This window comes from Drosophila ficusphila, unplaced genomic scaffold (assembly GCF_018152265.1).
Source record: "Drosophila ficusphila isolate 14025-0441.05 unplaced genomic scaffold, ASM1815226v1 contig_197, whole genome shotgun sequence".
NCBI classification, from domain to species: Eukaryota; Metazoa; Arthropoda; class Insecta; order Diptera; family Drosophilidae; genus Drosophila; species Drosophila ficusphila.
The window spans coordinates 5,679,552-5,695,283 of record NW_025064091.1 but is presented as its reverse complement, the minus strand read 5'-3'; the positions used below and the strand labels follow the sequence as shown (position 1 = coordinate 5,695,283).

Genomic DNA, 15,732 nt, shown 5'->3' with positions numbered 1-15,732 from the left:
CCCACTTCCTTTGTGCCACCTGCTTTTGTTGCCCACCCAAGATTTATGAGAGACAAGGGGCTTTTCTTCTGGGGCCCTTATCTTATCCCCGGGATTTATGAAGCCAAAGGGCTGTACTCGCACCACAGCTTTCCAGTCCTTTCAGTCAGCCGGTGAGGGAACTCCTTGAGTGCATATAGTGATACCATTTTCTCGCCTTTGAGAGAGAGTCACTTTAGTCACTTGACTTGTCCTCTTGTGCCGCGTCTTGGTTGCCTTTAAGTAGGCTATAAATACAGACAGTTTCTGGGTGGCCAATGTGTGTCAGTCGTGCGCATAATTACAGTTGCATTGCATGTACGAACACGTGCAACACGAACAGGTAGGCAAACACACACACACTCACACTCATACTCTCTAATAAGCAGCCCAAAAAGAAAGTGCAGACATGCAGAGGCAACTTTAATTGCATGTCGAGTGCCGGCAAATTGAACGCTTAATCATTTGAGCCGCATGCATGGGCTGCGATTAGTTTTTAATGCGACTCGATTGCCATCTTGCCGACTGATGGCTGACTAACCTGGCTAATTGACACGACGCTCCAAAAAGGAGGAATTACTTATAGGCAGGCAAACCCTTCACATTAAATATTCCCTTTGTTGGTCTTTATTGGGAGTGTCCTACTTTAATCCGCGATTCTACCAATACTTTGCGAAAAACTGAGCCTTGGCTGTAATTTGATTTATAAATTTATAATTACATGAAAGAGTTCTTAGTATTTGTTATTAGAATTCCCAACACATGGCTCAATGTATATGGAATTACCCACTTTTGATTGACACTAATTGCTCAGTTAAGTTGACTTAGGTGTGCAAGTCCTCTACATAAGCAGAAGGCCCACTTAAAGCCAAATGGAGCTCAGTTCCGCCTACCTTCGCTCACCTTTCCTCCTTCGGGAGTCCAAAACAAATAGAAGGATACAGAATTGGGGAACACACACATTCAACCAACGACTGTGTTGAACTCACGGCGAAAAGTTCTGCTAAAACTTTGCTCAAGATTGGGTTTTTGAGATTTGACTGCAATTATGACAAAAATCACAGACAAAGTGAATACAATTCGGAGAGGATTTTATATTCAAATTAGGACGTTTCGTCAAGGCATTTGCCTACACGAAACTAAAAGCAAGTCATTTGTCAACATGCACAGAAAGAGTTAATTTGTGAGCCATTTTAGGTAATTTGTAAAGTCGGAAAATGTTTTAATAATATTTCAAGTATACATATGCATGTATCCTTTTATAATTTCCTGTAGCGATTTATAACGAAATATAAAATGGTTTTAAGTATAATAATTTTATTATTATGTTAATTTTTTCTCTGTGTTTGCGTATTGAATGAACGGCTTAACTTTAAATGCTTTCAGTGGCCGTAACAGTTGAACAGAAGCTTATTGGACTTGAGGGCCGGGGAAATACGGACTGACCATTGAGTAAATGTTAAATGCTGCCGAACAGGGGCGTTGTGGAGGCAAATTGGCAGGGGGAAGGGAACCCATAACATCATTGCAACGCCGGTCCCAGCCCAGAGTCATAAATTTGTCTGCGCCATTTGCCTTCGGTGCCTGAAAATTAATTCATTATCGATTTTCGTTTCGTTTCATTTGGTCTGGCTTGGTTTTTTTTTTCTCTGTTCGTATTCCCTGTAATTGCGAAGGAAGTGGTATACTCAAGGCTTCAAGGATAGAGATTTCAAAGAAAGTAATTAGTTTATTTAACTTTTTTAAATATTTTATATTGGTTTCACAATATATCTTTCGTTTTTCTTGAAGGTCAGATAACTCTTAACTATTGCACATTAATTATTTGATCACTTTTGGGTCTTTAAAATGTGTTAAATGCTATCTTTTGTTATTAATGCTTCTCCTATGTTATAAATCCGAATACCACAGGGTATTTAATGGCCATAAATCTCCCTATAACTTCTGTACAAGCTCTACTGCTGTTCAGAGCCGGCTTAAATGCGGCCATTAAAAACAGGCTGGACGACCATGGAAATGATGACGACGATGACGATGGCAATGCCTTCGAGTAGCATTATGAATGGATCATTTACAAAGTCAACACAATTAAAATACACGCCCATCCACCGACCGCAACTGAAACTGAAACGCGGGAAAGTCCGGGAAATTGTGAAAGAGCGGGGAAAAGTGGGCAAAGTGGCGGGTCGAAAACGAAACGAAGGCTGGCAAACGGAAAAACAGGAAATCGGCGGAAGATGCCAATGGGAAATGCGAGCACAAAAAACCCTTTTCAACTCCGCTGACACGGCCAGAAGTCCGGAACGGAGTCCGTGTAGCCGTATAACCGTGTAACCAAGCCGGTCAGGTAAATGAGCCCCCAGAGGTGTAGTATGGAAATTCAGGAGGGGGGTTATCTGCGAATATGAAACGTGAATTATTAATCGGGCAAATGGTATGCAGAAAAACAGATAAACAAATGCCCCAACATCGACTGATGTCCTTGCCGTTGGTCATTACCAATTATCAGGGGACAGCAATCCAAATGTAAAGTTTAAGGCGCTTTATTCCTTACATTGGCATCGAGTTGATTTTCGCAGCCAACACATTTATTCAATTAACACCAAACTGAAGTAGCTTTTTGGATAGATGCCTAGAAATTAACACCAGAAAACTCAATAATGCAAAGACCTTCGGTGACAATCAACTTTATTCTAGGAATCTCAAGTCAATTCATGTTAATTAAAATTGAAAGGACAGTAATTGGCTTTTTGGATATAAATCCAAAAGTTTATACCAGAAAACTCAATAATGCAAGGACTTTCAGTGACAATATTATTTTTATCTTAACATCCGTCACACTGTGTACTAAACTTTACCTTACATCATCGCTGCTAACCTTTTATTTAATTTGATGTGGCCAAAGTTCAAAGGTGAGCCTTGAGTGTATGTATGTGTGTGTGTGCTTATGCAAGTATGTATGTGTGGTAGCCGGTCGGCAATCGGGGATAAGCATTTATGTAAATGGACTTTGTGCGTTTCTGAATCGGTCCCGCGGTTAGAGTGCTCCAATCTCCCCTTTTGACCCCTGAACCCCCGTTCTCAGTCCTCAACCTTTCGAACCCCTTCTTTGCCCATCTAAAAATGGGGATCCAGGTGAAACAATTCATTGGTGGGGAAAACGTTGGGCGGAATGTGTTTAAATTTGCTTTGCGGTCGGGCTTTGTCTTCGTCTTTCAGTGGGCGGCCTTTCAATAATGCATGCGGTCGAAACGATTCGTTGACTCCATTATGGTGGGTAATTATCGAACTGAAACTTTGACCTTTGTCCCGCCGCCACTCTATTCATATTTCCTACTCAATCAGGGAATTGAGCTTTTACTGCCGCACCCCACCAAACGCAAATTATGTCGATTAATAAGGCAAACAATAAGGGGGCAGATGAAATGTGTTTTCTGACTTTCTAACTTTTGAATAAAACAGCAAAGTACTTAAGCAGGTAAAATAGTTTATAAACATGATATGATAAATAGTTATATTGGGATTACTAAAAATTAAGATAACCTTAGGTTGTAATATAGCAATCTACAAAAATTAAGATAGATTGAACCCTTTAATGTCTTGTTTTATGAACCCCTTTCATTCCCCTTTTGGCGAACAATAAGCAACAATTTTCGAAGGCGACTCCTTGGCCCCAAAGGCGGCAAATTGAGTTGCGCATTGAACTTCAAGGTTAATTTATTTTATGGCTGCACCCCTGCTCCTTTTTTTTTTTTTGCTTTTTGTTTATTGTCATTTGATTTTTGAGCCGGAGTTTTGCCCACCGTTGCGCTTAAAAGTTTTTCGCCCCGTTCCTTCGGTTCAGTTTGTTTTGGTTTTTCTTCGCCAGTCATAAAACACAACGGGCGAAGAAAAACGGCAGCAGGAGTAGCAGAAAAGTGGGGAAAAAGACAAAAGGACTAAATGTTGCCAGTTTATCACTTCATTGAGCTCCTTGTGGGGAGCGAAACGCTTGGCTAGATAAGTATATGAGTCAAGTTGTTTTAGCTGGTTTCGAAACACTTCTGGCCAAAAGTTCAGATGATAAAATTAAAGGTTTCAGGCATACATTTGGTGGGGGAGAGTTTTAAGGCTTCAAGAAAGTATTATATACAAAGTATTTCATCTAATATTATCAAGTTTTTAATGTCGTATACTAATGCAAAAAGAAACGTAATTGTTTTTTAAGTAGTGTAGAACATTTAACTTAGAAAAGTACCAAGAGGAATACTTTACTATAAATTAAACCCTTAATAATTTTGAGATATTTTATTGTTGAACCCTTCTCTGCGCTTCTCATAATTTAATACTCCTCCGCTTAGTGAGCTCTCCTCTGCGCTTCTCAATATTTTGAGTTATGCTTTTAACAAGTTTCCTCCGACACTTTCCCACTTTGACTTTCGGGACTGCAATTTCCCCGGAAAGTCTTTCGTGAGGTGGTAGAAATTACACTTGAATCTGTGCGTCGGAGCGAACAATTTTCGGATTCTGTTTTTTTTTTTTATGGCCCAACATTTTGCCACCTGTGCCTCGGCTTTCTTCGTGTGTGAGTGTAAGTGTGTGAGTGTGTTTGCCACCGGCAACATTTCTCGCCTGTCGTCGTGCATCAGAATAAAAAAAAGAGAAGAGAAGAAAATGGTTAAGAGCTGCTGCCACGCCCCTTCGCTGAGCGGTGGGCGGTTTAAAAAGTATGAAAAGCCAGGACATAAAATTTAAACAAGCTGCTGCAACAATCGCCTGCGTCCAGACCACTGGCTCAAAACCCCTTCGAAAAAAAGAAATGGGGAAACCCTTCTGCCCCTTCAGTGCACTTTTCCCGGCTTTTCTTTTCGTCCGCGCCTGTGGCTTTTCCTCTTGCCGTTTCGTTTTCATAGGCAGGCCGTTGAATTTTTGAAGCGTGTACGCGATTTTTCTGCTATTTTTTCTACAGCATAGTTCTTTTCATTTGCCTGCAACTTTTTATTTTCCCTACTATTTTTTTTCGTAAGGTTTTTGGTGGGAGCAGAAGATGGAGGAGATGGAGAGGAAGGAGAAGGGGCGTGGCGATATGGCCAACACTTGGTGATGCTGCATGCTACATGCTGCATGCGGCGCAGGCAAAACCGCAAATGATAGCAAAGTTGAGTTGGGTGCGTGCGGCTGATGTTGCTACGATGTTGCTGTTGCTTTTGTTGTTGTTATAGTTGGTGCTGCTGCCCCTGTGGCAACAGCAGCACCCCAATCACGATTGCAGATTCGAAGGTGGCAAGGGGGGGGAATGGGGGGTGGCAGTGGAAAAGGGGGAGGGGCAGGAGGAGCTGGCAGCCAAAGAAGAAGAGTGCTCCGGCATTCGCCGTGGCTGTCGCACTTTCGGTAATGTGACACTTTGTGCCATGGCATGTGGCAGCTGCAACAACACCAACAACATCACCAGCAGCAGCTACAACAACAACAACAACATTGGCAAACCGGAAGCGGAACAACAACAGTGCCACCTCTTCAGCCAAAAAGCTAAATACACGCTTTAAGCATATGTAGATGCAGAGACAGCGAACTTTCGGGGGAAATGCATGTCGGAAAAGCGGCGAGCGATCGATAAATCAAATCGCTGCCAGAAAAGCCAACACACTGCGCGAAAAATGGGCTCTCTAGGAAAAGAAATCTTGTTGAAATCCCTGTGGATCAAATTCTAAGTTTCTTATGAGATAAAAGATTTAAACAGTAGGAGATGATCATTAAATTAAATAGCCCCTTAAATACATAAGTATTTTTTGCTAACAATTATTTACGCACCGAAAGATCTTCAAATGATTTCTTTCAAACCCTTGGTAATACATTGAAGTTAAAAGCATGTAGCTTGTAGAACATCTAACTTAAAATCTGCTAGTATTTTAATGCCATTTTAGTTGGGATAAACGAACTGAGGCCATAAACGACAGACTTGTACTAAAAGCGGGCGGCAATTTCTTGAAGTGCTCGCTAAATTCAGCAGCTCTCCCTTCGCCCACTTTTTGCCATAATAATGGGGTGCCAATGGGTGGTGAAGATGGAGGGTTGGGAAATGGGAAAGCTGGCGAGAATGAAGTCCAAACAATTTATATTAATCATACGCAATGTGGTGCCAAATTGTTCCGGGCATAGCCAGCACTTAAGGAGCTCCCCATCCTCATCCCTATCCCTATTGCATTCTCATACCCATCCTTGATCCCCATTTGCCATTCCCATTTGCACCACGGCATCTCCTGCTTGGCGGCATTATCTTGGTCGCTGCACTGCAGCATCCTCGACAAAGGACACCAAAGACGTTGATGACAAAGACGCAACGACGACGACATTTGGAGAAATTCCCGGACAAAGTCAAGCTCTTAACGCATGCACTCGCAGGACGAAGGATGCGAAGGACCCGCAGGATGCGGAGGCTGCCGAGCGATAAAAGCGCCGGCTAAAACGGATGGTGTATTATCCCTAACGACCAGCGTATAAAAATAAATCCCCCAGCTGAATTTAGAGCGGAATCGCCCTCAAAGGGGGCGTGGCCAATTGGCCTATAATTTGTTAGGCATGAGTGCACTCAAAGAAATTAGGTGGGTAATTTGAAGGATAATTTTAGAGTGGGTTTTGAGGGGATAGAGGAAATAGTTCTTATATTATTCAATTTTAACATATCAAAAAAAAGCATAAAATATTAAAATGAAAATATATTTAATATATATATTTCAAATATATTTAATATAAATATTAAAAATGTTTTGGGTGTATATTAAATGTTTATTAAAATATTTTAATTGTCATTCTTTGCCATTTATGATTTCCCAATTGGTTGGAATTTTGTGTTATTAAACCTCTGTTTATTTTGACTCAAAACTTCATGGAAATGTGTTTCCCAAGTGTACATTTGGCATATGGCCTCAAATGCGTCGCACACTAATTAGGCTGAGTGAGTAAGGACAATTGTCGGACGACACAAGTGCATTGGGTTAGGACGATTATTAATTGGTGGCCAGACATGGGAGCACTTTGCACTCGATTAACGTATGACAGATTGCGCACGAGTGGAGTGCCACTTGCCACTTGCCACTTGCCACTCGGGTTGACTTGTGTCTTGGTTCCAGAGTCTTGAGTCTCCATTCCTGTTTGTCTCCTTGTATTCGTGTCGCCATCCGGGGAGCAAGGACACAAAGGATCCTTTGCATAATGAAGCCGCTCAATGTGTGCGGTTGTTGTGGCACAAAGTTTCAGCTTTCCTGCATCGTATGGCCAATTAGGCACTTCGCGTAAAGCCCAAAGATCGGATTCAAACTTGGCTAATTTACCAAAATGCTACTAATATTAATTCCCATTTCAATTTAAACACGGTTACCCAGTGAAACTAACACACACACACACACACACACACAAACTCACGCGGGAAAAAACTAATTAATTTAATTTGATATTTTCCCCGTGCTGAAAGCAAACAAATTGTGAATCAACAATTTATGGCAAACGGAATCCCCACGGAGAGAGAAAGAGAAAGCAGCTAAACCGAAAATAAACAATAATTTGAATTTAAAATTAGTTGGCCGGGCAAACAAATCATAACTTTATTTAGCCAACTAAAAGCGTCGAACTATTAACACTAAACCATCGATAAAAGCCAAAGTTGATTGGACCAATAAAATAAAAGGAGTTTATGTTGCTAAATAAGCAGTGAAAGTTTTGAATAGAAGAGAAAGTTTTTCGCAATCCCACGATAGATTATTTAGATTTAAAAATAAATATAAGATAAACAGTATTTAAGTTAAGTAAACCTTTTCCGGGAACTTAAATTCTGTGAGATAACATTTTCAAACAGTAATCTAATCAGTAATAACTGAAGCTTTTCTCTTCAATTTATTAACGTCTAAATGGCCCAAGGGCCCGAGCATTATTTCCCTATTGTCTTCCCAATAATGGCATACTTAATTAACGCTAAGCTGATTAACCAACAAATGCCGATGTTTAACAATTGCTCATAATCAAAGTCACTGGGGTGTTTTAAGCCGATTGCGTTCCCCTGTTTAATGTGATTAGGCTCCTAATTGCTTCAATCAAAGTGTCTTCGTAGTTAATTAAATGCTCTTCTCCGAGAACCTTTCGAAACAAATCCCAATAATCGTTGAAATAATTACCTATGCCATACATACGTGTCTGATTGACTAACTGACTGACGGATTGACTGAATGACTGACAAAAGTTGTGGGCCCAAAAAGGCGTTGATTATTTAAGTACTTAAACGTGTTTTCGTTAATGAGCTACGAAATAATTCATAAAATACCAAAAGGCTGAGCGGTGGAGCTCCTCTTAATTTCTCCTCAGCCCTTCGGCACTTCAAAAAATATTCCTCTGCGCAAAAATGTGCGAGTATTTACTTAGTCTGTGTCTCCTCCTTTTGTAAGGCTTTTTTTCTGCCTCCGCCGTCTGCGAATCGCACAATGGGAAATGCTTTTATTTACTTTTGATTATCTGCTTATGGACAGCACAACAATAATAAAGGCAGGGAGAAGAGCGTTGAGAAGACGCCCGGAAAAACAGCAGACAAACAGGCTGCCGGAAAAATAAAAGGCATCTAGATTAGTGAAATGCAGTTGTTGCCACGAATCCAAAGGTACTAAATTGTGCCAACAATAAAAGTTACTGCGGGGGAAAAAACTTTCATAAAAGCAGAATTTGTTTCGGGCTAATAAATATAAATGACGACCAAAATTTCTATTCACAAATTTTTCATGAAACTTATAACTCGGCAACAGGCGAACAAACTTAACTCTTCATTACTTTAAATTTGACTTAAATAGTTTTTAAATTGTTCGCTGGTGCTTTGACTTTTATACAATAGATTTTCAAATAAAGTTTTGGAGTTTTTCGTTGTGGATTTTGTATGTGAAAAACCAAAAAAGACAAAGTCAGTAGGAGGCAATAATAAAAGATGCCATCTTCTATCAGTTAAAGTAAGCAACATTATCCTTCAAGCGTTATTGCTACATGAAATCAAGGAAGGAGGCGACAAAACGCCAGCGGGAAAGCGACAGCAAACAAAACAAACAAACAAACAAACGAACGGGAAGCAAACGGCTTATGGCCAGGTTTAAATATGGACCATATGACCAGCGATGCTGGCCAACAACAAACGGCCAAAAACGGTGGCGGTTACCCCCGAATTCAACTCCTCGAACTCTGAAAGCGAACCGCTTTATGGGTTCTCCCCCTTTTTTTCGGCTGTCAACGCTTTCTGTCGCGGTTGTAAAATCAGCGAAATGTTAGCACACAGCCAAAAATAAACGAAAAAGTATCTAGATGGAGTTCACAAGGGTCGATTGTGTTGATACTGTACGCTCTTTTTTGGCGGATTTTTACATATTCGAGATAAAAGTTTGACAATTCATTGTAATTATTTGGGAAAAGTTGGGGGAACTTTGTTTGAAATAGCAATATTCTATTTACATTTTGAAAAACATAATTAATTTGTATAAATACTGTGTTAATTTGTATTTTATTCAGTATAGTTAATAAATTTAATAGAGATTTTTTTTTGAGTCCGATCATTTAATGCTTTTCTGAAATCTCTGTTTGCACCACCGCGAATCTACCCTTGAACTCTGGATTTTGTAGGATACTACAAACAAAGCCGCACCTGCACCGCACACACATATGCAAAAGCCACACCCCCGCACACCACCTGCCATAAGCCACGTGGCATCCACCCACACACCCACACACACGCACACTCAAACACTCCTATCGGGCTATAATTTATGGCTAAACGGATGCAGCTAAAGTAGCAGTGGCAGGAGCAAAAACAAAGGCTACAAAGTGTTACCTTTGGCCGGCGGCTATTTAAAGTGTAAACGCATCGCTTCGAGTGGCTTCGATCTCATCGGAATGATGAAGTGGCTGGATGTCGATGGTCGTGCAACAAGTCAGAGGACCTCTTTTTACCCAAACCCTTCATCTTCTCCCTCTCGCTCGCCCTCTCCTCTTGCCACAAAAAGCGACACATTTGAATGTGTTGCAATTGCAATTATTGTATTACTATCTTGTGTGTGTGGATGTGCGAGTGTTTTCGCAATTAAATTGCATTTCAATGGCCGAGGAATCGCAGTATTGCTAAGCATATTGACAGGCAAAAATTTATAGCATACATTTTGGGGGGCGGCAACAAACCCACACGGCGTATGAGTAATGCAATTGCTTGCCATCCAGATTACTCATACGCCGTGTGGGCGGGAGTTTCAGTTCGTTTGTGTGTGTGTGTGTGAGTTCTCACACATTTTGTGATTTCCACAAAATTACATTTTGCAGTTACAAGTGGTATAAATAAATTTTACGTTTCGAAATGTTTGTTAGTGTGGTCAGTTCGTCGTTTTTCCCTCCCATTTTCCCCTCTTTTGCCTGCCACAAAATGTTTGTGCGACTTTTGTGTAGCTGTTAAGTGGCAAAGCACACACACACACATCATCGCAGCTAACTACATTTAAATTGCAATTTTCGGAAAGCAAACCAAACAGTTCGGATGACATATCATTGCAGTTACATCATATATTTACATATATCCATGTGCCAATTGTAACATATACATCTATATGCCTCCATTCACAATTGACATCTTGATGCCAGCTCAAATAATATGAAATTTCCCTAAATCGCAGACGATTTGGCATTCGTACGGTGTGGAAATTATTGGGAAAATCTCTGATAAAAATCGAGAGCTTCGGGTGAAATTCATGGGTTATTAAGTTCTAATTAACAGGAAGCATTTCTGGCATTTGCTCAACTAATAAATGTTTGAAATGATTCGTCTTGCTTCCGCAATAAGCAAATTCCATAACATCATGAGCAGAATTATTTATTTGTTATTTGGCAATTTAAATGTCAAAACAGCAAAAGTCGTAAGAGTTTGACTTTGGGAAATTCATTGGTTTTGTATTTAAATGGTATTTTCGATTTCTTTTTTTTTTGTTGCCAAAATGAGAAACCTAATTTCTCCGATTCAATAACAGTTGCATTTGCGTAGCTACGTTTTCCACTTAAAACCATGCGTTTCCCACTCGCAACTACAATTCAGTTGAATTATTCACTCGACGTTGTCTTTATAACTGATTTCCCCACGCACTTGCGGTCAAGTTTTCCAATCAAACAAATACACGTTTGCGGCCAAGAGACCGAAATTGACGCAGCCACTACTCAATTGTTTTGTGACCACTTAGAGCACTCAAATTGCTTTTTGGCCGGCCAGCACGACGTTAAAGTCCCTGCGAAAGCCGAGTGGCAGGCTAATTTCCATTTTGCGACTGCGACAGGAAGCGAAAGTGATTGAGTTGTCTGGCGATTTTGGCATTTGCGATTTGCGCAATGGGAAAAGTGGATTTTCGGTGGTCAAAATGGAGAGGAGGAGAAAAACTTACCATTCACATAGGCGGCAAAGTCAAAGTCCTTTTCTCGTCGTGCTCCTCCATCATCTTCGATGTCTCTCTGCTGATTCTGATTCTGATTCTGATTCGAATGCTGCTGCTGCAGATCCTTGGAGGCTTTCGGCGCGGAAATGGCGTCATTTCCGGTTGCCAGGACTGCGGACAGGCCCAAAAGCACTAGGGCCACCACCGCCAGTGACATTGTCTTGGAGCGCTTCAGCTGGCGGCTCATGGCCGCCATGCCGCCCACTAATTGCACGCGGAAGCGGAAGTAACACGCGGCACGCAGGGGGGATTAATGTACTCACAGATCAGGATGAACCTATCTCTCTCTCTCTCTATCTCTCTTTCTCTCCCCTTAAACAACAATAAGCACTGTCAAAAAAATTAGTAATCAACAAGCAATCACACACAATTCGCACAGCAGGATAATTCACAGTTTCAATTGGCAATAAACACGTATTTCTTCGCTAGCCGGTTTCGAGTATTTCGATTTCGTTTTTCGATTCCGGGCCTTTTTAGGGAGTTCCGGTTGCCGCAAGGACCTGCTGCCTGGCCAATGTGCTAGGCGCAATTGAGCCAGCAAACGCGCTGCCAGCACTCATATATAGCCAACTTGCAACATGCCGCACGCCACGAGCCGAACTTATGTTTTGGTGAATGGAAATCCGAATCGCGATTCCGAATCCCGAATCCTGAATACCGAAGCCGAATGCGAGTGCGAGTGCGAGTCCTGTCGCCCAACGCCTGCGCCCTTCGAATATCACTGAAATCGCTGAAAACGGCGGGGGGTGGGAGTTGAAGGGGGCAACCAAAAGGTGCTGCGCGGCAGTTGCAAAGCCAGAAGTCAGTTGCAGTTCATTTGCTTGGCTACGTGACGCTAGTTTCTCGCTTGGCCAGGGGGGGAAAATAGGCAACAGGAAGCGGGAACTCGCCGGCAAAACGGGATAATGGTTGATGGGCATGGCCAAAAGCGAAAACGCAGCGTCGTTTGCCCCCCATTTTTGGTGTTTTTCTAAATCGCTCTTATTGCCTGCACGACTCTGGCCAACTAATAAGTTGCAGATCAGTGATAGAACAAGCTTTTGATTTTATTTTTAAATTGTATTGCCAGTTGAGAGGTTTTTCAATGGATTGGGATTCTTGATTTACAACCGCTATTGATCTGCATTTAAATCTTTAGAAAATTAAATCAATGTTTTTCATAAAGAATTTCAAAAAGTTCTGCATTTTAGGGTGAATATTTTATGTTTTCTTCTTGTTTAGTTTTCTTTTTGTTCAGTTTTAAGTGCAAATAATATAACAAGAGCATTTAATGCTGCGACTTGTCAAAACTTGGATTGTTTTTTGATACTTGCTGCAGCTGCTGCACCTGTCGCTGTTGGCATTTTTGTCGCCAGTTGCAGCGGCAACTGTTGCCGCCGTGACCTGTGACCTGTGACCAGCGGCCCCGCGGATCAAAAGCAGTTAGTCGCTATTGCCACTGTTGTTGTTGTTGTTGTTTTTGCTACTGCTTCTGCTGCTTTTACTGTCGTTTGGGCCACGATTACGGACACTGATGTTGCTGCCTGGCGGGCTTAACTGTTGCTGTCGGTTACTGCGATTCGATTTGCATCGCAACTGCAACTGCAACTGCAACTACAACGGCAACTGAAATTGCAATTGCAATTTGCCATTCTGATTCGGCAATTCCACGCCCCCGCGCGCATTTTCTTCCGCTCTTAATTAAAACATTTTGCAGTTGATTTACGCGACTGTGTGGTAATTTGATTAGCGCTCGAACCATTTGTGAGTTGCCGCCGAATCTGCAGCTGTATCTGCGTTAACGCCTCATCGACGAACCGAATACGTTCGCTAAATATTCGTAAACGTCAGAAAGAAAGGAAACTACATGAATTTTCACATTTTCCAGTAAATTCAGAGCAAAATTACTGCAGAATGTCGGGCAATATTTGTATTGTTTTATGCTAAGCTGCAGGTAATCAAATGAGTTGATGGAAAGCCCCAGCAAAGCATGCAACAATTTTTGGTAATCAATATTTATTGCCGCTTTGAAATATAAAATATTTTATGCTTCGAATAAAATAAAAATTCAACTCATTTCATTTAAGTTTTATTACATTTTATACTTATATATTAATATTATTGAAAGTGAGTTATTTTATTTGTATTCTATCCTTTTATGTAGATTTACTCTGTTGTTATTGTTACGAAACCTATTGTTTTATTGTTTTTACTTTCGATAATTACGAGGAAGCGAAAAAGCAGAAGCAAAAGCAAAAGCAGAAGTCGGGCAAGCAGAAAGCTAATCTAATTAAAGTTACCAACTTATGGGCCGGGCTCTCTGCCGTTGGCAGCTCATTTTCATTGTTTGCTCGTTACACATTATTATTATTATTGTTATGGTTATGGTTATTATTGTTATTATGACAGCGGCGGCAATAAACTGATGCGTGGACAAAGGGACGTATACTTGATGTAATGTGATTGAGGCGCATTTTCCACATCAGTCCGCTTTCGGCCATAATGCTCTTACAGCCATAATTGTTGTTGCGGCACTCTGACCCGGCTAATTGTCGAGTTTTGCACTCGTTTTTGTTCTTGGACCCGCACTTTTGGCCAGTCAATCCCCGCGTGGCCGCCAGTTTCTCGGCCCAGTCGCGTTGGCCAGGTTGCAGTGCCGAATTGCGCTGCACCCACCAGACGCTAATTGAATTCGCTGCCACCGCTGGCCAATTGCAGCCCCAAAAATAGAACAAAGCGCCGCAAAACTCTGTAATAGGCAGAAACCTGGTAACAAAAAGCGCAACTGAAAGCCAAATAAACTAGGTATAAGTTGACTTTTACAATACTCTTTTTGATAGAAAATATTTATGGTCCGTTTTAAATAGAGCTTCTTTCAGTTTTTCATTTTACTCGATCTACATAATCTAATTTAAAATATTAAATCATAAAAAAATATAATCTATGTTTTTCTAAAAGGTTTGAAACTTTTTTTCTTAGTTTACAATCTTTTAAAATATTTTCCTAGCTCCGAAACTTAAAGTACCAGCAAAAAATCATATAAGCTGAAACCCTGTTCAAATCGCTTTATAAAATGAACCTTACTTTTTGGCAGAGTGTTAATCACGAGCAATATAATCGAATCCGCCGCTCAGTGGCAGGATGTGCGAACCGGAGTGATGATGAGGCAATTTGTTTAGGCCAGTTATGCATCATTTGGGCGACGGGGTGGTGAAAATTGCAGATTGGGGATTGGGGGATTTATGTTAGAGAGCGGAGGCCGAAGGACGTTCGTTGGGCTTAGGTAGGCAATTCGATTTGACGGCGCACAATTTCCGGCCGCACACGGTTCTCTGTTACTCATTACTGGGCAGGCAAATAAGCCCCCTGTCCTTGCGGTCACAAGCGTGCCGCCCCCTCCCATCTACCATCCCCCTTTCCCCTCCCCCCTTTCAGCTTTATTCACACACGGAAAACTTTTACAATTAGCGGCCGGATTCCGGCTGCGATCCAGGTGGATATATCCGGACAACCGGCGGGGAGGAGATGTGCCCCCCAGGATAATGTGCCCCGGGGAAGATCTCGCTGGCGGAGCACAAATTCCACAAATACGGAAACAAACAAGCAGAAACTGGAAAATAGATTGCGATTGGTTGGCGTGGAAAATAATATTAGAGTTTTACATTCGCAAAGGAATTTTGATCTCTTCTATTTATTTGTGGGTCTTTTGCAGCTTCGAATTCCAATTGAAATTGATTTCAATATTAAATAACAGATTTAGATGTGTATCAGTTTATTGCTAAGGAATTTAATCTATTAAATCAAATTTTATACTAAATCACTACTTCGAGTATTATATTACATTTGAACTTTTAATAAGTAGGTGATTTTTAAATCTGTGGAATCATTGTTAAGTAATTTGTACTTTTTAATAAAACCTTTCTGCAATTGCTGTACCCCATCCACCCACCTATTATTCCTTAGCTGGCAATTTACTAAACGTAATTTCTTTAATGGTTGGTTCAAAGGATATAATTATATAATTTAAAAAATCGCTATACCTGTGGCTCTCCTTGTTTTCCAAGTAGGAAATCTCCTTTGAACATTGCTTCTAATGAATTCCGGGCCAATTAAGCAGCTGCCAGCAATGTCAGCCAGTCTCACCAATAGAAAGGTGGTCAGTTGGGCTGGAAAAACAACAAATAGGTAGCCCGGAATGGTCGAGTGACCAAATGTCCCACTGACAAGCACCATCGTCCTCGTTTGAGAATATTGTCAGCTTCCGTTT

At 41.1% G+C, this 15,732-nt stretch overlaps 2 protein-coding genes across 4 annotated transcripts in view; one reads left to right on the top strand and one right to left on the bottom strand.

The window, feature by feature from the left end:
• The window catches only part of LOC108097495, a 41,510-nt gene extending 29,509 nt beyond the window's left edge, over positions 1 to 12,001 (bottom strand). The window contains exon 1 of the mRNA XM_017199801.2: positions 11,436 to 12,001. Coding sequence (XP_017055290.1) covers positions 11,436 to 11,682 — 247 coding nt within the window. The 5' untranslated portion in view covers positions 11,683 to 12,001. The remainder of the gene's footprint in view (positions 1 to 11,435) is intronic.
• Positions 1 to 15,732, top strand: part of LOC108097501 (protein yippee-like) — a 105,463-nt gene that overhangs the window by 48,911 nt on the left and 40,820 nt on the right. The window lies entirely within an intron of this gene.